This window comes from Rissa tridactyla, chromosome 5, assembly GCF_028500815.1.
Source record: "Rissa tridactyla isolate bRisTri1 chromosome 5, bRisTri1.patW.cur.20221130, whole genome shotgun sequence".
Classification (NCBI taxonomy): Eukaryota; Metazoa; Chordata; class Aves; order Charadriiformes; family Laridae; genus Rissa; species Rissa tridactyla.
The window spans coordinates 47581036-47601859 of record NC_071470.1 but is presented as its reverse complement, the minus strand read 5'-3'; the positions used below and the strand labels follow the sequence as shown (position 1 = coordinate 47601859).

The following is a 20824-nucleotide window of genomic DNA, read 5'->3' as shown; positions in this document are numbered from 1 at the left end:
AGCACATTTGAAATGACTAAGCTGTTGGGGAGGGGAGAGAAGTCCATTTCTGGACAGTAATAGCATTGCATAATATGCATAAATGTGGCAGTGGAAGGAGCTTAATCACTCCATAAATGTAGCATATAATCTTTTGAAAAACTTCAATGTATGCAAAATCATTTTAATTTGAGATACTGTGTTAGTTTCAGTGGAATGTGTAAGTGAGGAATAAAAGGAGGAATAATAGCAACCATTGGGTTAGTTAATGTTTTCAGTATGGAGGCAAAAGCTTGCTTAGTGTGACCAGCAATCAGCTGAAAAACTTTACGTATGAAGACGAGTGGGATAACATTTGCTACATTAGCTACTGTGTGTGGCTTTATTTTTACTAATTCTTGTTTTTACTAGTGGTAGGGAGTTACATAGTCATCTGTCAGGTAAAATAAATAATCTGTATATATAATGGTGTTCATTTGAATAATCAAGCTCAAAGTAATAGTTTAGTTAGTACAAAAGCACCAGAAGCAACAAGCTGAAGAGGAGAAGGCTTCATCTTCAGACTGCGGAAAAAGGATGTAATTTTAACTGGTTTTGAACTCTTTTGAACACACCCTTTTGGTAGTGTTCAGTTCAGTGTGACAAGTTTGAGTTGAGTTTACTGCAGTGTTTGAGATAATTGGTTTCTTGGGACCTTGAGTAGCATATAGGTCTCTACACACTGTGATAACATGATTTATTAAATACTTCATTTTTCTTCTTGAATACTTAAAAAACAGTTGTGATACAACTAATGAAAGTTTTAATATAGAATATATAGTTGCTGATTGAAGTTCAAGTTTATGAAATGTTTTGAAAGCAAATATACAGATGATAGTAATTTGATGTAGGATTGAAGTCTGACGTTAAACAAAGTCACAGTAAATAGGCAAGTATATATAAGTTGTTTTTCTGTGCTTTGGTAGCTTCTGTATACATATAACAATTTAGAATTATCCGAACTGAAATATTTGCAATATTCTGTTGAAGCTATTACAGATATGCATGAGGAAAATAAAGCAGCACCAAATGGATGTGGCAAAATCCGAGGTGGCACTCAGAATGAGGCTGCTTTACTGGCCCTGATGGAGAAGACTGGATACAGCATGGTTCAAGAAAACGGGCAAAGAAAATTTGGTGGTCCTCCACCAGGTAAGCATTTCTTTTGAGATTAGGAATTTGGAGTTTATTTTCTGTAAGGACAGCTATGCTGAATCAGACTGAAAATTTGTGTAGCCTTATGTACTGTATCTTGCCAGTGACCAGTAGTAGATGCTTAGGGAAAGACTGTAGGAAACACAACACATACAGGATCCTGGTATGCTTTACAGCTTCCGGCAGTTAAAGATCTCTTGTGCTAGACTGTTGAACATTTGCTCTTGGTGGATTTAAGAAGTCACAGCTTTAAAAGCAACTAAAGTTGACAGGTAGCAAAACAAATGTGGAGTTGAAAATACTGAGTGGGTTCCATATGACTGAGAACATGCTTGAAAACGTTTAGTGGCACAGAAGGGACAAACAAGTTGATGATAGCAGGCATGACCTACTTTATTTCTTGTTTATATCTTTATAAGTCGTGCTCATAAGCATGATCTGTACAGCTCATTGCTATATGTAGTTTAAGATACAGCTGCATCAAAAATTATTTCTCTTTGGAAGTTTTTCTGGTCTAAAATTACATACATACTTTTATTAGCCTATATAAAATAGGCAAATGGAGCCCTGTGAATGATTTTGAAAATGCTACTGGAAAAAGAACTGCAGGGCATCACTGACTACTTTCTGAGGGCTCAGCCTGTTCTTAAATTATTTAATACAATTATTACATTATAATTATGATTTTTAATTAGAACATTAGACAATATTAAGTGTATTTGTTTGGCAGAGTTACTTTTATTAATGAAATTTGTTAATCTTTTCTGAAACTAGATGTGTTTGACAAGGTGTATCTTCCATAAATCTGTTCATTGATATTAATTATATACCTCTCCTTTAAATCTTCATCTATTTTCATACTTCCTTAGGCTGGAAATTACCCTAAGTTACTATAAATGGTTTTCTAGGCCAGATGAGACTTGAATGTTTGAGATGGCTTGTAAGAAATTACAATTACTGTTTGTAAATGAAGAGTTTCACTGGGAATTTTGCTTGTTTAAGATGTGGTTTCTCTAAGCTTGTGTTGCTGCCAGGGGAGATAGTCTCACTGTCATCTCTGTTTTCTTGCTGCCATCTTGTTTATCTGATTGTCATGTTATCCAGCTCAAGCAGCTGATCTGGCTCAAAATTACCCTATTGTATTTTTTAAAATGTATCTATAGAGTGTGTCTGTAAAAAGAAAAAAAAAGTTAGTTTGGGTCCTCTGCTTTGATTGGTGGAGACATGATATAATTAGACATGTAAGTCATTAGAATTAAATGGAAGAAAATTTGAGATGGCATGGATCTCACTAACAGACTATCAGTGGCAGGATTATAACTATAATCAGAATGGCACAGAATCACAGAATGGTAGGGGTTGGAAGGGATCCTTGGAGATCATCTAGTCCAACCTCTCTGCCAAAGCAGGTTCACCTAGAGAAGGTTGCACAGGAATGCATCCAGGTGGGTTTTGAATATTTCCAGAGAAGGAGACTCCACAACCTTTCTAGGCAGCCTGATGTTGATTGAAGTTTGATTACTTGAACTGCTGCAAAAAAGGGAATCCCATAATCTATCATCCAGTGATAAATCCAGTACCCAGTCAAGAAAACTCTCTGGTCAGTTGGTAACTACTTGAGGAGTGGTGCCTCTCGTTGACTGTTTCCGCGTTTGCTCTGTTAAATACATGCTGTTCATTGGCAAATGTGTCACAGACCAGCTTTTCTTTAAGTCAGGAGTTGTAATTTACTCTGAGTTGGCTGTAATGTGCTGTAACGCTAGGTTAGTATGCGGCTTTAATATTAGAAGGTGGGCTTTTTGAATTGTAGATGGCTTTTACTTGCTGAGAATCACTGTTTAATCAGTTACCAGGCTGAGGATGTTGGTAAAAGTTTGTCTAGTTAATAAACGAACATTGGTATTTAATTTCATGACTTTCCTACACGGTCAAACATAGCCTCCTCCCTTTTTTCCCAATCAAGGTGTGCAGTTGCTTTTGTCTTTGGAGCTCTTAAATGCTGTACTGTTGGTTTATGCTTTTTTATGTAGGCAAATGACTGCCACGATGTGAGTGATGGCAGTACTAGCTCGCAAACTGTGTTACTTGCCACGTGCTGTCAGACCTCAGTTGAAGTGGTCATAAATGTGTATAAAGCTGAAAATGGTAAAGGTGTTGAGTGTTGTGTGGAAGAGAGCCAGACTTTTTCCTAGATAAGCCATGGCAATGTGGCTCCAAATGGATGTCAATTCTGATGCCTTGATAACTTCCCTGTGTACCATGTAGTTCTTAGTGTACAGCTTATACATGAAAATTACTTCTCTGAGAAGGCAGAAATTTCTCAATTCTGTTAACATTTTTTTCACGAGTTAATTGCATGCTCTTTGGTGATACTTACATGAAAGAAAAAGTTTTAAGTTAATTACAAAATCACCTAAATATAATTTATTCTGAACTTTAAACAAAAGTAAAATATTTAATTATAGTCTTGTTTTAACTTGTCAACAGTAATTAAAAGAAATCAAAAGAATTAAAAGAAATACAAATTGTGGTCTTATGGCATTTTTTATTTAAGCATAACAAAAATAAGAAATAATAGATGGGAATATGCCAATTTTAAATTGAGACTAAAAATAAATAACTCCCACCTCCGAATTGGTCGTGGGTGGAAGTGTGCCTATCTGGCATGTGTACTAAGATTGTTGTTGGACAATTTATTTTAAGGTTGGGAAGGTCCTCCACCACCTCGTGGATGTGAAGTTTTTGTGGGTAAGATTCCTCGTGATATGTATGAAGATGAATTAGTTCCTGTTTTCGAGAGAGCTGGGAAGATCTATGAGTTCCGACTGATGATGGAATTCAGTGGTGAGAATCGAGGCTATGCTTTTGTGATGTACACTACTAAAGAGGAAGCCCAGCTAGCCATCAAGATTCTTAATAATTACGAAATTCGTCCTGGGAAATTTATTGGCGTCTGCGTAAGCTTGGACAACTGCAGACTATTTATTGGAGCAATTCCAAAAGAAAAGAAGAAAGAAGAAATACTGAATGAAATGAAAAAAGTTACAGAAGGAGTGGTGGATGTCATCGTTTATCCAAATGCCACTGACAAAACTAAAAATCGTGGCTTTGCTTTTGTGGAATATGAATCTCACAGAGCAGCTGCAATGGCTAGAAGGCGGCTAATCCCAGGTAAACCTGTTTGTAATTAAATTGAGTTTTTGAGGGAATATCTGTCTCCGTTTTGCGAGGGGTGGTGTGGTGGATCATCCCTGTTTTCCTTCAACGTATTTTGAGAGTTACAAAACTGCAGTAGTGCCTTTCAGCTCAAGAGGAATTTATTTTTTTTTGTTCATTAATCAGGTTTTTTTCTTTAGGTTCTGTGTGTTTTGTTTTGTTTTTTAAAGAAGCTGAAATCTAAACAGTTCTGAGAATGAAAGAGAGACAACTGTTTCATAAACACAAGTTGGTTTAATTTACACGAAGATATGTATTTGCTTGGACACACATCCCATTTTCATTTGCATGCACTAGTCCCTGCACATGAATTGTCTTAAGGCGGAGCTTAAAAAATATAATGCTTGGAACGCGTCCCTTATTTTCTTTGAGTGTCGTAAGTGATGTTATTGACGTTTTGTATTTTAAAAATGTTTGAAAGTAGGCCTTTAATCCTCTACTAGAAAATATTTTTAGGAGTTTAACAAGTAGAAGGTGACTTTTACTTTGCACTTGTTTTAATACCTTTTGAGGGAGGGAAAGTTGAAGGGATTAAGTGTATTGAAAGAGGAGGGAATAGGTAAAGGTACAGTTAAAGGGAAATTCTGGAAAAGAAATTAAATAGGGAGGAAATGAAACAATATAGTTGGAGAATCAAAGTCATTAAAACAGATAATACAGCACTGGCTTTGCTGAAACGAGTAGCAAAAATCCCTGTATTTATTAAGGCTAAGATTTAGGCAAGTCTTGCATTAATCACTGACAGAGTGTTAAGAAGGAGAGTTAGCTAAGACTTAATATAGGCCTTGCAAAGTAATGGGAGGAATATGGCCAGATCACTGAATGCAGAATAAACTAGTTGACTTGAAATGAGTAACAAAGTGGGGTTTGTTTTGGTTTTATTATTTTTTTTTTTTTTAGTTTATGGGTTTGGCGTCTGCTGCAATGTAGAGTAAGGCTTGTGCTAGTGCCTATACATTTAGATGCTTTTTCCAGGTGTTGACTTTATTTTTTTAAGGTGGTAATATTACTGAAGAGGCTGTGTTTACTAGCTAATAAAATAATATGTTGCTTATGGTGTATGTGCATCTCACAAAATCACAAAGGCTGTGTTTTGACAGCTTATGGTGCTTAAATAACCCAAAGGCTACAGATAGAACATTTTGAATTTTTGCAGAGTCTTATTTTCTTTAATAATTTCAAGTAGTAATGTTTTACATATTTTGCTTAAGTAGATGCAGGCAACGAAAAACACTGTTTTATGTGGCATACTTCCGTGTTTGCTTTTTCTAGAGGTAGTTGATAAGAATGATTTTGTTTTCCTTTGCACATTTCTTATTGATGTAATACTTCTTTGCTGTAGGAACATTCCAGCTCTGGGGTCATACTATTCAAGTAGACTGGGCAGACCCAGAGAAAGAAGTTGATGAAGAAACAATGCAGAGAGTTAAAGTATTATATGTAAGAAATTTGATGATATCTACTACAGAGGACACGATTAAAGCTGAATTCAACAAGTTCAAGCCAGGAGTAGTTGAACGTGTAAAGAAGCTGAGAGACTATGCTTTTGTTCATTTTTTCCACCGAGATGATGCAATTGCAGCTATGTCTGTAATGAATGGAAAGTGCATTGATGGAGCTAGTATTGAGGTAACACTAGCAAAGCCAGTTAACAAAGAAGGCACTTGGAAGCAACATTTTAATGGTCAGATAAGTCCTGGTTCTGAAAATCTTTTAGGGTTTCCTAACAAAGAAGATGGTCATCAGAAATCCTTAGGGAAGCCAGCAAGTCTTCCAGTTCGTCTTAATGGTCAGCACAGTCCTGGCCCTCCTGAAGTTGAAAGGTGTACATACTCTTTTTTTCCAGGAATAAAGCTTACTCCAATTAGCATGTATTCTTTAAAACCCAGTCACTTCAGCTCTGCAGCAATGCATCTGGATTATTTTTGCAATAAAAATAACTGGGCACCACCAGAATACTACTTGTATTCAACCACAAGTCAGGATGGGAAAATACTCTTGGTGTACAAGGTGCTTATTCCTAGTATTGCAGATGGTTCCCAGAGTTATTTCATGCCAGACAAACTCTGTACAACAGTAGAAGGTGCAAAGGAATTGGCAGCACAGTTCACACTTCTGCATCTAGGTAAGCATAAACGCTTTCAATTAGTTCTTAAGAACTGGGGCTAGAAAAGTTACTTTAAAATGGTTCTTTGTGTACATATTTGGCTTGAGCGTGTAGCTTTTTACATAAAGTATAAGTTAGTCTACAGAAGAATTGTTTCTTGTATAGTCAGCTGATTCTGAACCATCAGGTGAGAGCACTGAAGAAACCCTGTATAACCATCTGTACAGTGCAGTGCTAGGGTCGTTTTTGCTTACATTTGTCTACCGTAATGATTTATGAGGAAGAACTAGATGACATGTTAAGTGGCGTAGATATAAGGTCATCTGTGTGATGATTATGGTGCTGAAAATTTATTTGAAAGGCTGTCTGTGTTCTTGATTTATTATGAATAGGGAAAACAGAAGTGGTAGATCCATATTCAGGTAAATAAATAGTTTTGGGAAGCTTTTTTTGATTCCTTCCTTTATGGACATTCTTAAGGCTATAGCAGAGTATCATTACATGGCTCTACATGTATTATCTTTAGGTAAAGAGTGTTGTCATTTAGTGTTCCTTTTTTTTTTAACCATAAAATTGGATAAAATAGGGATACGGTTATTCTTAATTACCTTCTAAGTCTAGCATCTTCATTTATATATATCCCATTTATTAAAATTAGAATGCAACTACGAGAAAAGGAAGGTTTTTATATTATAAAAAGCTATGGTAAAATCTGTTCTTTTCATAACTAAGAAGCCAGATCACTGCAGTTCTGACAGTGTTATCCCTGTTGCTCTGTGAAGTGAAGTAGGGAAATAGTATAAAACATAACACTTCTGCCATCCAGTTCCTGCCCAGCATTTTTCAGAACATTCATCACATAGCATTCAGAACACAGAACTGCTTCCTAGTGCCAGGTTGTTTCATTAGTAGTTGTAGTCGTCATGTGCTCAAACTTCATCCTCAAAGAAATGAGAATTATGGCTCTTCGGTACTCAGATTTGAAGGCTGTTATAGAGCCGTACCACAGTGGTTTGAAAATTCATACTTCAGGCAAAGCTGTGTTTAATTTTTTCCACTTGTTTTTCTGTAGTTTCTCTTCTGCTTAGTTAGCTCTGCCTCTTTCTGGCCTGGTATATTTGAAGATGAGATAGGACTGATCTTTATAATTTTGCAAGTATTATGAACCATCACTTAATTTCTCTGATCTGCAGAGTAGATCAGGTTGTGCTTCAATTACTGTTACTTCAGTTTATTAATAGACCGCTGTGTTTTTTCACATTCTAGTTTAGAATATTGGCCGCCTTAAGCCATGGACTTCCAGGTTTGAAATCAGGAGTGGCATTCTCTGTCGATACTGCCCACTGTATGGGGGCCGTGCAGCATCGGAGCCATCAGACGTAGTGATCTTGTGTAGTGCAGCTCTGGATAGAAACACAGTGAGATCATACAATACAGTAAATAACCCTTTTCTGATTAGCTGTGCATGCATACAGGGCCCAGGACTGCATCCACAAGATTTAAAGCTTGATTTTGCTTTAGGAATGGAAGGAGGAGAAAAGAGAACAGATAAAGAAGTGTTTATTAAAATGTTTTTACTTGATAATTTTGGACCACTGAAAGTAAATTTTCAGGGAAATGGAAACAGAAATAGTAACTGACTTAACAACTTAAGTGGACTCCTGTGTTAGTGATGACTGCTTCTGTTCCTCTTTCCTTAAAGGAAGACTTTTTTCTTCTCCTCTGTTCTCTCCCCCCCGCCCCCCTTTTGTTTTTCTTCTTTTTTTTTTATCACCTCTTCCAATTTTGGTGGATTGGAAAAGCTACTGCTGGTAGCAGACTGTTAAAATAGTGTTGCCATCCTTCACTTCTTAATATAACTATTTAGAACTTGCTCTGGAAGTCTCTTGTTACTTAGGCTGTGGTGAGATTTTTCTTTTAGGTGCAGTTTGTAGCAGACTTATTTCAGGCTCCACTGTGATGCCTTTTTTTGCAATACGTGACTGAAATGTAATCAAGTTTTTTTTCTTCTTCCTCAGAATCTTGCTTCTCCTTGGTTTTGTTTTTGCACGCCCGAAAGGTCTTAGAGGAAGAAGAATATCCAAATGCAAAAAGCCTTATACATTGTCTCCACTTCAGCAGTGATATGTTTGTTTGCATTAGTAGGTCACCTCTGGAAGGTGATACTTTCAGGTGGTGAAAGTGATGAGATTTATTTATTTTTAATAATAAAACAGCTAAGTATCTGTGCCTGGATTTGTACCCATTGTGGCGAGGCATTTTACAGTTGAGTGTCTGTTTCCATTTTTTTCTAGCTATGAAGATTAGGGCCATACCTTTATAAAGCATGTAATCCTGAAGACAAAAGATAAAAAGGATGATAAACTCGAAATAGTGGTGCGAGACTCTCTTTCTTTAAAGAAGAATGAAAACAGCTTCAGGTTTTATGCTTGACCATGCATACCTGTCCATTTTTGGCTTACAGATAGCATTATCTAAAGAGAATATTTTGTCTCCTGTACTTCTCTGGGAAAGAATGACCAGAACAATTGAAAAAAAATAGACTAGGAGCGATTATTCACAGCTGTGGTCAAATCCAGAATGCAGACAAGTTTAAAAAAAAATGAAGAAAATATGTCTTGAGATTTTTATCTCTTCAGTTATAGTTATAAGTGCTATAGGGAAAAAAATTTAAGGTGAATTTAAATTGGCAGTATTTTAAAGCTGTTTTGCACTTCAGCGTGCCATATTATCACAATTAATGTGAATTCTTACTTACCAGAATGCCCAAATCCCAGGTTTGGTTTTTAAAAGCTGTCCACCTAATGGCCTTGTGCTGCTAATGTTGTCTTGTTATCTTTGAACTGTAAAACTATTTTCTTTTGATGGTCTCTGCATTCTTGTTTCTGAGGTTTTGGGCCCACACAGAGCATGCAGAGCCCTCTTTCAAAGGAAACATACATGGCTGACTTTTGAAAGATACACCTCTTTCATGTTGATAAAACCTCTTTTTGATGTTGGCGTTGTCGTGGTACTGAAATATAGCCCTAAGGATTCTATAAATAGAATTTATTTTCCCTATCTAATCTACAGAAGTTGGTTTTGTTCCAACTTAATACATATAGTATGTTGAAAGAAACATCTGAAGCTAAGGAAGAATAGCTAGAAGATCCACCCTTCTCACTAAAGTGTCTTGTATGGTTTGGTATTCTGAATAATGTTGCATGGGTGCATATATTGTGGGGGTTTTTTTTTTGATTTGTTGTTTTTTGGGTTTTTTTTATAAGTAGCAGTGATTTTGAGAAAAGTCTGTGTGTTTCTTCTTGGAAGCAACTTACTGTAAGCTTAAATGTACAAAGATGACACAGGGAATTGTTCCTTCTGGTAAGTAACTTCTTTTACAGGAACTTAATTTTTTTGCCCACTTAATTTTTGATCCATGTGTACAGTTCTTTTTTCCTTTTATAGCATATAAGCAAACTAAGGTAAGTGAATGAGAAAGAGCTGCTTGGACAGAATTTTAGAACTGGACTGTTAAGATTAATAATCTCAAAGCACTCTGGCTTTTTTTGATGATAAATATTTCTGTATTTACTTTCACGTAACAAAATACTTGGTTGTTACTGCATACAGTAGTCCTGAACAGACAGCAGTACAACAATTTACCACTTGGTGTCACCTGAATATTTTGAAAACGATGCTTGGAGAAAATACAGAAAGCTGTAATTTCACTGAAAGATGAATAAGCTACATATTAATGTTACCAGATAAATCATGAACAGATCAAGGAAGTGAAAAAACTCAGGCTTGTTTAAATATATGGAAATTACATGTCTGGATGTCCATTTGTGAGAAGGGGAGCAGAGCTACACGTTTAAGTTCCAGAAGAAGGTGAATGTTTAATGGGGGGAGGGAGGAATGGAGGGGGGCAAACAGAATATGATAAAACCTGAATACTCCATAGAAGAAATTATTACCTTTTCAATTAATTTGAATCTAATTTAGTAGTTTGTATTGTTTGTAAAATGGTGCTTGGCTGTTAAATGTGTTATCCAGTTAGAAAACCATGTAAGACTTCCTACTCTTGCCTGTGCTGGAGGCTCACTAGATGTGAGGCAACTCCAATTTGGAGACTGTGTAGTTGTGCTAATTAACACAGATTGTATATTCCACCTCTGGTCCAGAAGCAGTGCTAGTGCAGAGTCAATTCCAAAGTAGAAAGCCTACTGAGAGGGGTTATTTATCATTCAGACAGTTTGCATCAGTAGTGTACCTTTGTAACTTCTGGAATCAAGCTGATTCATCTAGATGCCTTCGAAGTACAAGCAGAAGAGACCTTGAGGTTGCATAGATGTGCTCTGAACTGTAGGAGCAATTTCTACCTCCCTTTCTTTAGTGAGAGTAAACATCTGCAGCCTGGAAAAGCAAAACATTCTTAGAATGGTTGTTGTTTTGGTTGGTTGTTGTTGGTTTTTTTGCTCTTTTTAAAAAAAATTTATTTCATTTTCTTGGGGTTTTTTATTTTGTGTGCGGTGGTTTTTTGGGTTGGTTGTTTTTTTAATTTTGTTTTCACTTACCACTAAATTCCACAAAACCAGTGTAATTCCTCTGGTTTAAGGAAACGCCAGAAGATGTCAGAACCTCTTTCTAGTCCTTAAGATAATACCCTCTATAGCAAAGGCTGAGTTCTAGGGAGTTTTCTCCCTACTAAGTCTGACCTGAGGGTGATGGAGAAGAAGGGAAGAAGTTTTGGTAGAGTTTCCTCTGTTTTGGGGATCTGCCAGGTTTTACCTGTGTATTCCACAATAAGATATTCTTTGCTCATTCGCATGCTATTCCATGTGGTGTCTCACTGAGACACAATTTAAGAAATTAATTTTTAGGTAGAAGAGAGTATTTAAAAGTATTTAACAAAGTATTTAAAGGAAAAATATACTGATAAATCTCTGAGGAAAAGCATTTTAATAACTGTCTATAGCATGTAAATAACAGTTGAATTGCAGTTAATCACATAGAACCTATGTAGTAAACTGTACTGAAACGGGTGGAAGAAGAATTATATCTTACTACTGTGAATTCACTTGTTTAAGCTTCTTAAATACTGCATGCAGTAGCAATTTACAAGTCAAGGATAAAACTTGCATAAACTAGTTCAAGAGTCTGTACCCAGCATCTAGGTACACAACAAATGTATCAGTAGACTGCTGTCCTAGATTTTGGACATTAACTTGAAGATGTCACAGTTGAAGTGAAATGTTTTTATTTTACTATTTTGTTGTAGGGATTTTCTTTCCTTCAATATTGCCTTGGTTTGCCTTATCAAAATTAATTATAATGCTGCTGAAACAAGCAACAGCCCGGTACAAAATGTAAGGTTTTTTAAAAAATTACAGAAGTTGCTGGCTTTGTTTAGCAAATACAGACGATAAGTGGTGGTTGGTGGGGTTTTTTTAAGTGATTTTTTTTTTTAGAAAAGCTCAGAATGTAGTATGTTTGTTAACAGTATAAATTTCGAAGTCTTAAATATTTATCAGATGACTTACACATAATGGTTTTTATCACAGCCCCTGAGCAAGCATATATAACTTTGCTGTCCCTGAATGCAGCCTAGTGGGATAGTAGAGGTGAGTGAACCTCCGAGGATTGTGTTTGGTGCAGGTTTTTTCATCCCGAAAGACATTGTGTTAGGTGCACTGTTTGGACTGTTTGTGAGAGAACTTGTTCTCAAGGTTATTTCCCCACATATACACGTCTGAGAAGAAATACTCTGTCCATTTTTTTCTTCAAAGGAGACCATAGCTCTACTGCTGTAGACCTGCTGATGGATCACCCAGTCTAATGTTCACATGGATTGTGCAGCACAAAGGGAGGTTATGATTTTTACTCCTAAAATGACTGGGTAATTTTTCAGTCATTTCTCAATTATTTGCATTTCCAACTTGGGTTTAAATTTACGTTCAGGAGTGGAGTTGTTACTGCACTGGTGACTTGGACTGTTTCTTTGGACAGTCAGTTTCATGTAAAAGAAGGAGACTCGTGTCTCCTCCTCTGATTTGCAAAAAGTGTAATTTTTAACTTTTTGCATTTTATGCTACAAGGGTAAATGTTCTCTTTTTTCAAATATGCTGTTGTGGATGAATTTAAGTGTGGATGTCTGTCACTTCTGAGGCCTCTTTCATTTTTTAAAATGAGGATTACCATCTTCTCAGGGTGTTGTGAGGTTGGTTTTTAAAAGCTTATAAGGCAGTTTGAAAATAGCGTTAAATCCATGCTTGGTGTTAACTTTACCGCTTGAAGCTTCTAATCTGAGTCAGCCAGGATTTGTCCTGAAGATTCAGTTATTTTTCTGTTGCTGCTGCTTACGGACAGAGAACATAAGTTTGTAAATCTGGGCCTGTGTAGGGGAACTTGGCAAAAAAAAAAGTAAGAAGGATACTACAATGATGGACTATGTTTATCTATGAAATAACTTGACTGACTGCAGGTAGAATCAGTCGCTTCAAAACAGGACTGAATTTAGTGAATTTAGTGCCCTTTTCTAGTCTACTGATGACCACAATGAAGTTGGGTTTTGTTTATGCAGTATCTGTCAGAACATGGTACTTAGTTAATAATACACCCCAATCTAAAGTGTTAAATACATAATAGGAAAGACTGCCGCTATGATACATATGAATATATAAAAAATTAATGCAACTCAGAACAGTGATCTAATAATATAAACATTAAAGTTGTCTTCATTAATACTTTGTATTCAGTGGAGGTGAAACAAAGGGTCATTATTGTAAAGTTTGGTAAAAAATACATACATAGGCTGATAAAATACATTCAGTACTGAAGAAGGATTTTTTAAAAAATTATAAGGCTCTTAGGAAAAAAATCAGATTAATAAGTTCTCATTCTTTATTTCTCATTTTTACAAGGTCCTTTCTGATGTTGCTTGAACTGTTGACTAAATAATTTCTTAATGATTTGAGTTAGTATCATAGAATCTTCATGGTTGGAAAGGACCTTTGGGATCATCGAGTCCAAATTAGGGGTATTAGGGGTGCAGAGGAAAAGAAAGCACGCAACATTGGCATAAGACTGTGGCTGCTTTCATTACACCATTATCTTAAGTTCCTTAATAGTTCAGTCCATCTTGGAACAGGTAATGCAATATGCTTGCTGAAATCATAAGTAATTTTCTTTCCCCCTTCCCCCTCTTTTTCTGCAGCCAACTGTACACCTTATTTGGCTTGAATTGCCCTGAAGAAGAAAAGTTTGGAATTCGTTGCTTTGGATCTTGCCACAAAAGAAAAAAGAACACCACACTGACACATAATTACTAGAAATTCACATTGCATGTTTATTGATGAATAAGTCTTCAAAGCACATGTGTATATTAAACATTTCACTTTAAAGATTAGTGAAATTGAATGTTAAAACGTTTTGGTTAGCTTGATTAAATTCGTTTTGAAAAGATAATTTGTTTAAAGGACTTTTAGTACCTGTAATAGTTTATACAACAATAGCTTATTTTTAGTGTTAAAATAATTTACTACAATTCGTACTCTGTATTGTGAGTTTCACGCAGAATTTTTACAGCTTCTGTTGTAAGTAATAAATCTTAAGCAAACATTTAAAAAAAACAACCACCAAACAAAAAAAAAAACCCACAAAAAATCAAAACTATACCACCCTGGCAACCCTGCCTTTTCATACATAAACATTTGTTATATGAAACTTAAATGCCAGACTCAGATTTGTTTCTGTAACTTGATGCAAAATTTTATAGGAAGAACATGCCCGATAAAATCTTTGCTTCTGGTATAAGCAATACATCAATGAAGGAATGGTATTTTGAAAGGGCTTTATGTCGACATACCATCAGGCTAAATGAGATGTATTTCTGTAGTCGTAACATTGAGGTTCAATACCTTAGATAATTCTTTGAGACAAAAATGGGCAAAAAAAGAATCTTGACGCTTAAAAATTACATGCACTTTTGTGTACAGCTCACTAAGTTGCATTTCCTGTTGTTAGCACCTCCCTGCTGGGACACATGCGTGCTTCCATGTTGACAGAGGCCTTACTCTTATCCAGGTTATACCTTGTACCCAGCACTTCTATTTGCCTGTGGTATTCATGTTGAACAGCAGCTTACTCACTTTCTAATCAGGCCATGTTCTTCTTAAAAAAACATAGTTTAGCATTAAACTGAAAATAGTTTTCAAGGTTTTAAATCGGGTATATGTAATTAATTTTGAGTGAGACGTCTTTATTTTTATTGTGACTATTTAGCATTTCTCAGTAAAGTGATTTATTTATTGAATGACAAAAAATAAAAGCCTTTTTTTTCCCTTTTTTTAAAATCTGAAACTACTACAGCAGATCATCCTTCTTTTTAAATTTGGTATATAGTTTCAGTTTCTGGTCAAGGAATAGGCCAAGTGGCATACATTAAGAGTCTAAGGGCCTGACCTATGCAAGTATTGGTTGTAATGTGTTTTATCTGAAAACTGTTTGTCAAAAAGAAATATTATGTAGACAGAAAATGATGCAGTGGAAAGATTTAAAGTTGAATAATTTTTCTTAAAAGCAGTCAACTATTGTGGTCCATTACATATTTTAGTTAAACGTGTTTCATCAGCATATTAAATTAATTTAGTTGCAGTTATAGCAGTTTAATTTTATTTGCATTTGACTTTAGCTACGTAGTAGTTTTAAGTGTTGTAATTTTTAACGTTAAAATCATGTGTTTGCCTTCTGTACTTGAATTAACATTTATATTAAATTTATGCTGTTAGTATTTTTTGTGTGTAAAAAAAAAATACTTATTTTACACGATACCTTCACAAACTGACTTTGCAGGATTCACTTTGCTTTCTGTATTAGCAAGCTTTGGCCAGAGGCTCCAGTGTAGGTGCTTTGCTGGGCAGGAGGGAGGGTAATTAAGTGAAGGGCTTGGTGAAACCTTGAAAAAAGAAAAGTCATTTTTAAAAAGCAAGTTTGCCTAGTAGTGTCTGTCACATTTGAAAGTTGTTAAACTGTCATGATTTCCTAAGGAACTCTTTGGGGAGAAAAGAAGAGGGGGCTTGCTTTACTTCATGTTTAAACTGAGTGGTCCCCGAGGCCAGACAGAAATCAGTGTTTGAGGTAGAATAATACAATATGATGCTGATAGGATGTGGGGGAACTAATTTAAAAGTATTTGTGCCTGGCAGCCTGGGAATTCCAGTCTACAGACTGCTGAAATGAGATTTATTTTTATTTTTCAGGTGTCTTAATTAAGACTCACTTTTTTAATGCAAGTTTTTTATATAGGCATCTTTAGTGACACCTTGAAAATATAGTAGACTTTTGCATGTGCAAGAAAGATTTGATAAAACAATATTCTGTAATACTTTGAATGGAAATCTGGGCCAACCAAACCTGGGTAGCATTGGTACTGTTAGAAACTTAAGGGAACTGTGTGATGAGCTGCACAAAGATTGCAGCGCATTAAAATGAATACCTGTAGGAGAGCTGACTTACCCAGTGAACAAAAGGAGGTACTGACCAGTACTGTAAAAAGCCATGGGATTGTATTTTTCAGGTGTGTAACATCCTTCCTGTTCAAATTTCTAACCAGGCTCCCGTATTTGAAGCAGTCTTGTGCAAAAAGCAGTTTTGCTACAAACTAGCAACTCCCATCATTATTAACACGAGCATGTACCTTGCCAATTATTTTCAATATTCCCAACAAGTGTGACTGTACAAAACCATGATCAAACATTTGAATGTAATGAGTACTGGGTGGATGTAAGCCAAATGCAGCCCTCTGACAGAATTTGGTCTTTGTTTTGCAGATAAGAACAAAGGTGTAAGGAATAAGCAGCTGAAGCGGCAGTAGCACTCAGTAGCTGTAATTCAGGGTTTTTGAAGTTTATTTAGAGCACATCATTAAAAATCTCTAATCAGTGTGCAAAATTGCAAGCATATTTTTCATATTTATAAAAGTCTCACTGGAGCTTATTAACCTTTGGAAAAAAACAAACGAAACCATGTATTTCTTCTGAAAATGTTGTGACAAAGGGAAAAAAGCATGGTGTTGCAGATTTTTTTTTTTACAGTACTGTTGTATAACTGATACAAGTGAATCCATATACCATCCTGTTGTATAATTGGTGTAGAAACTAGAAGTCCCCCTGAAAGTAGAGGTCACTGACTTTAGTGAAACGAGGTTTTGTTCCTTTGCGCTAAACGCGCTGCATAAAAAACCCCTTGCCCTAGATAAGAAAAGGTGGTCCTTATTCTTACAGTTACCTTTTTCATCAGCTTGCTTGCCTTTTTTGTGTGTTGTTAAATATTGTTATTACTACCTTACAGTTGGTGACAGATGATAAAGTCAATGTTATGGAGCAAGCATGTTGTGGGTAGCAGCCTCTATCTTCCATCCGTGTTTTTTCCTGGGAAAAAAACAGCAGTTGGGGTGGGGGGAACTAAGACAGTTTGTCCCCAAGACCTAGCGTCTTACTTAATAACACGAACAAGAGTTATTAAATTAATGGGAATTTCTTTTAAGTAGGAAACAGTATTAAAGTGGAAGTCAGCTGCGAATTACTAGGTTAATACACTCTTGAGGCAAAAGCAGCCCCTTAGAAGTCAGTTGTTACAAGTCTTCTCTTGCAGTGAATTTCTTAGCACGGCTGTTGTGCATAATGAAGAATGACCAGTTTAGCATCTCTTCAAGCTACTTGGTGTTCAGCTTAATGGACAACCAGAGGAAGGAAAACAGGTGATGATCCATCAGTCTTCAATAAAGCTTTCCTGCCATTAGAAAGAGCCTACTAGGCCCCAGAACAACCAAGAAAAGGGGAGGTTTAGAGCAGTCACTCCTTCTATAGCCCTTGAAGTTTTTCACCATGCTAACAAGGCTGGTATGAGCCTCCATGACTCAAAATTGTTGTTCCAAGTTGTCTGTGGCTGAACTACTGCCTGGTGTCTGCTACAGGCCACCTAATCAAGGGGAGCCTATTGCCCTTCTTACTCCAGCTACAGGAGACCTTGCACTTGCAGGCTCTCATCCTGCAGGGGGACTTCAACCAGCCTGACAGCTGCTGGAAAAGTAGCATGGCAAGCTGTAGGTGATTCAGGAGACCCCTGGAGTGCATCGAAGAGAACTTCTGAAGCCAGGTAATGGACAGCCCCACCAGACGGGATGTGATATCGGACCCGATGGTCATCAACGCAAGTGAGCTAGTGGGTGCTGTCAAGATCAGAGGCAGCCTGGGCTGCCGTGATCATGCACTGATGGAGTTCACAGTCCTGAGGGGTGTGCGTGTCAGGGGGAAGAGTAAAGTCAGGTCCCTGAATTTTAGGAGAGCAAACATCGAGCTCTTCAAGCAGTTAGTCCAATAGCAGCTTGTGGGACACTGATAAAAATCTAGTTCATGTGAAACTGCTAGCAATGGCACTTGCGGATTTTGATGGGTGATGTGTAAGTACAGGGAATCGGAACTACAAATTCATACCGTTGCGAAGGTATGAGTTCAAAAGTTTTAAGCAAAGTCTTTAACTGTAAAAACGCTGAGTTTATTTAAAGAAAAAAAATCCCTTCTGTCCAATCCTCCAGCCTTCCTTGCCCAGCAAGACTACTATGTGCTGCCTCCTTGTCTGCAGGTCATGAGCAACCCATTTGAGAAGGGCATTGAACACGACCTCTTCTGTCACAGGGAGCTCCTCCTTCTCCAGGATGCGCTCCAGGTCATCGATGGAAAGCTCCAGGAACTCGGTGGACACCCTGGTCACCTCCTCGAAATGATGTAGGATGAACTGATGGGCTTCTTCTCGCAGGTCAGGGCAGTAATAGTAGCCTGTGAACTTCCAGATGCCGATGCAATTTTCCAAGCAGAGGTGGGCTTTTAAGAACTCGCAGCACACTCTGAGGGTGCCCAGGACATTGAACTGGTCTGCCTCGATTAGCAGGCTTACGACGTTGTCAGCTGTGACCGGCACTGTCCCGCTGTAGGCATACTCGATAAGGAGCCTCATCATTTCAGGGGAAGTGCCGGGGATTTTATAGACGCTCTTCTCGGCACTGCTCCAGCTGCTGGAAAACAAGGCCCTGAAAAAAACAAAGCAGCGCTGGGGAAGAAAGCGGCCTTGCTGTGTTAAACCCTGACCCCGTTATCCCCTGTGCCTCCTTTGCCGGCCACCAGTTTGGGCACCAGCAGTAGCCGTGCTGGGAGGCCGTGGAGTTCTATTAAGGAAGGGTTTACTAGCCAGGTGTTTTAAAAAGGAGTGCCAGCCTCCGGCTGTGGCCAGAGGGCCACAGGGCGAGTGGGCACCTTGCTTCAACAAGAACAGCAGAGAGTAACAGTGCGTGGGGAAGGAAAACTTCCCGCCCGACAGCAGAGCAGCCGGGCTGGGCACGTTCCCAGCCCTGCACCGTATTGGGGGTTTCGTCAGACCCCACTTCCAGCGCTGCTCTTAGATCTGAGCTTGTGGATGCATTTTGGTGTCCGGGGAGGTACCAGGACGAGGGGGGACTGCTGGAGGAGAGCTTGAGTGCCGAGGGAAGCGCTGGAGATAGGCGAGGGCAGTGTGGCACAGACCAGGAAATACTGTTTGGCCCCATCCCCTCCTGTTCCAAGCACTCACCTGAAGTATGGACTGCAGTTGCAGAGGATGGTCTTGTGAGCAGGAAATTCAATACCATCCACACTGATGATGGCGTTGGGCAGTTTCCCTTCCGGGCAAAGCCCATGGAAGGCAGTACAAGCCCCAGCACTCATTTTCCTCTCCCTGTGCAAGGATGAGGATGCAGTACAAGCCAAGCTGTCGCCCACGTTGAAGCCTGAGGCAGTGGGAGATGCTTCTCTCTGGGGTGCTCAGAGCACTGTGTCCTTGCGGTCCCTCCAACCCCCTATTAGAACCCCTGTCTGGTGGCTCTGGAACGTGCCCCATCATGACATCACAGATGGGGCTGGTGGGGGGGGGCAGGGACCAGGACTGGCCATGAGCCCCCCTGCAGCCCCTGTGTGGGGCCAAGGTGTGGGTCCCCATGGTCCATGTTGCCATCCAAGGGCCATGCAGAGAGACTTCAGGGCCTCGGGGTGGTTGATAAGGGAATCTGGACCACAGGTGCTGCATCAGTAATAAAATAACTAACACCCTTAGCTTCATCAGGAGGCACAGCCTTTGTTGCCTCGTGAAAGCAGCACTGAAGCCACCAGGATGGCACCAGCTATTGGGAATGGTGTCAGGCATATGGGAATGCGATGAGGGTAGGCCTTTTCCAAAAGTACAGGCACTGCAAAAAAACAAGACTGTGCCAGTCTTATGTTTTGAGAATGCAGTGATTATTTTAACTAAGCCAACAGATAAAGTTTTAGACTTGAAAGAGGTGAAGAATTCAGGGTAATAACCACTGAGTGTAGTGCTGTAGATCAAACAGTAGCGACCATACTCTGCATTTTAAAACCTGTTGCTTCAGAAAGAAGGCATAATACTGTGCTTTTTAGTTGGGGAGGGGAAAGCATTGAGGTACAGGAGTTTATGACTGACAGAAAATAATTGACAGAATCAGAAATGGAAATGAAGCAGTGCAGGAGCCAGACGCATCTACAGAGGCAGACTGGAGCTCACAGAGGCTGGTCTGTTTGCTACAGTTCAGTTTAGGTAGGAAGTCAGGTTCCTTTAGAAAGCCATGGCAGAGTACGTTTGATGTGAAAGACAACCTTATCTCCTCTGACAATCCAAGGAGGATAATATTTGGAAGCACCAGTGTCAGAATATTCTGCGTGGATAATGGCATCTGGCATTATGTGCTGTCAAATTCCACTGGAAAAAAAAAAATTAATAAAAAATAAATTATGCGAAAGTCAATGGAAATACCTTGATGGAAAACTTAACATAAAACTTGACCATACCACTAGGGCGGCTTGCCAAGAAACAAGTACCCATTTCTGTAAATTTAACTATATGAGTTACCACTTCAGGCCTCAAACATTTTTTCTACACTGCCAGAGGCTACGGCTGCTATTGACTCACAGTTTCCTGCAGAGGGAAGTATTCGCTAGTGTATGAAAACCAAATATTGACAAAGATCATTTGACTCAAAGCTGGAAATGTCTCTGTGTGTAAGCAAAGAGCAAAAAACTAGATTGTCAAGAATGGTATTCACTGAGTTACACAGGTTTTTTAGGAGAAGTCAAAACATTTCAAGTGATAAAATAGCTCTTTGAGCAAAGGCAGTTTATCAAATCAATGGGAAATACAAAAGAGGCTTCTTAAATCTTACCTCTTTATGATTTAGGAACCTACCTTTGGGTTGCCATACTGATGTTGTTACTCTAATGAAGAAGAAAAAAAATTACTGTCATA

The 20824-nt window shown here is 38.1% G+C and overlaps 2 protein-coding genes across 2 annotated transcripts in view; one reads left to right on the top strand and one right to left on the bottom strand.

Annotated features, from left to right (window-relative positions):
• Positions 1–1019: 1019 nt before the first annotated feature.
• RBM46 (RNA binding motif protein 46) lies at positions 1020–12086 on the top strand. Its single transcript, XM_054203263.1, has 4 exons — positions 1020–1170; positions 3877–4344; positions 5732–6514; positions 12040–12086. Exons 1-4 carry the CDS (start codon positions 1020–1022, stop codon positions 12084–12086), a joined length of 1449 nt encoding a protein of 482 aa, XP_054059238.1.
• Positions 12087–18031: 5945 nt separating this feature from the next.
• LOC128910192 (kelch-like protein 10) overlaps positions 18032–20824 on the bottom strand; it is a 99370-nt gene continuing 96577 nt past the window's right edge. Inside the window, exons 2-3 of the mRNA XM_054203143.1 lie at positions 19100–19243; positions 18032–18563 (exon numbers count right to left, since the gene is read on the bottom strand). Of these exons, the coding sequence (XP_054059118.1) occupies positions 18032–18563; positions 19100–19243 (676 nt within the window). The remainder of the gene's footprint in view (positions 18564–19099; positions 19244–20824) is intronic.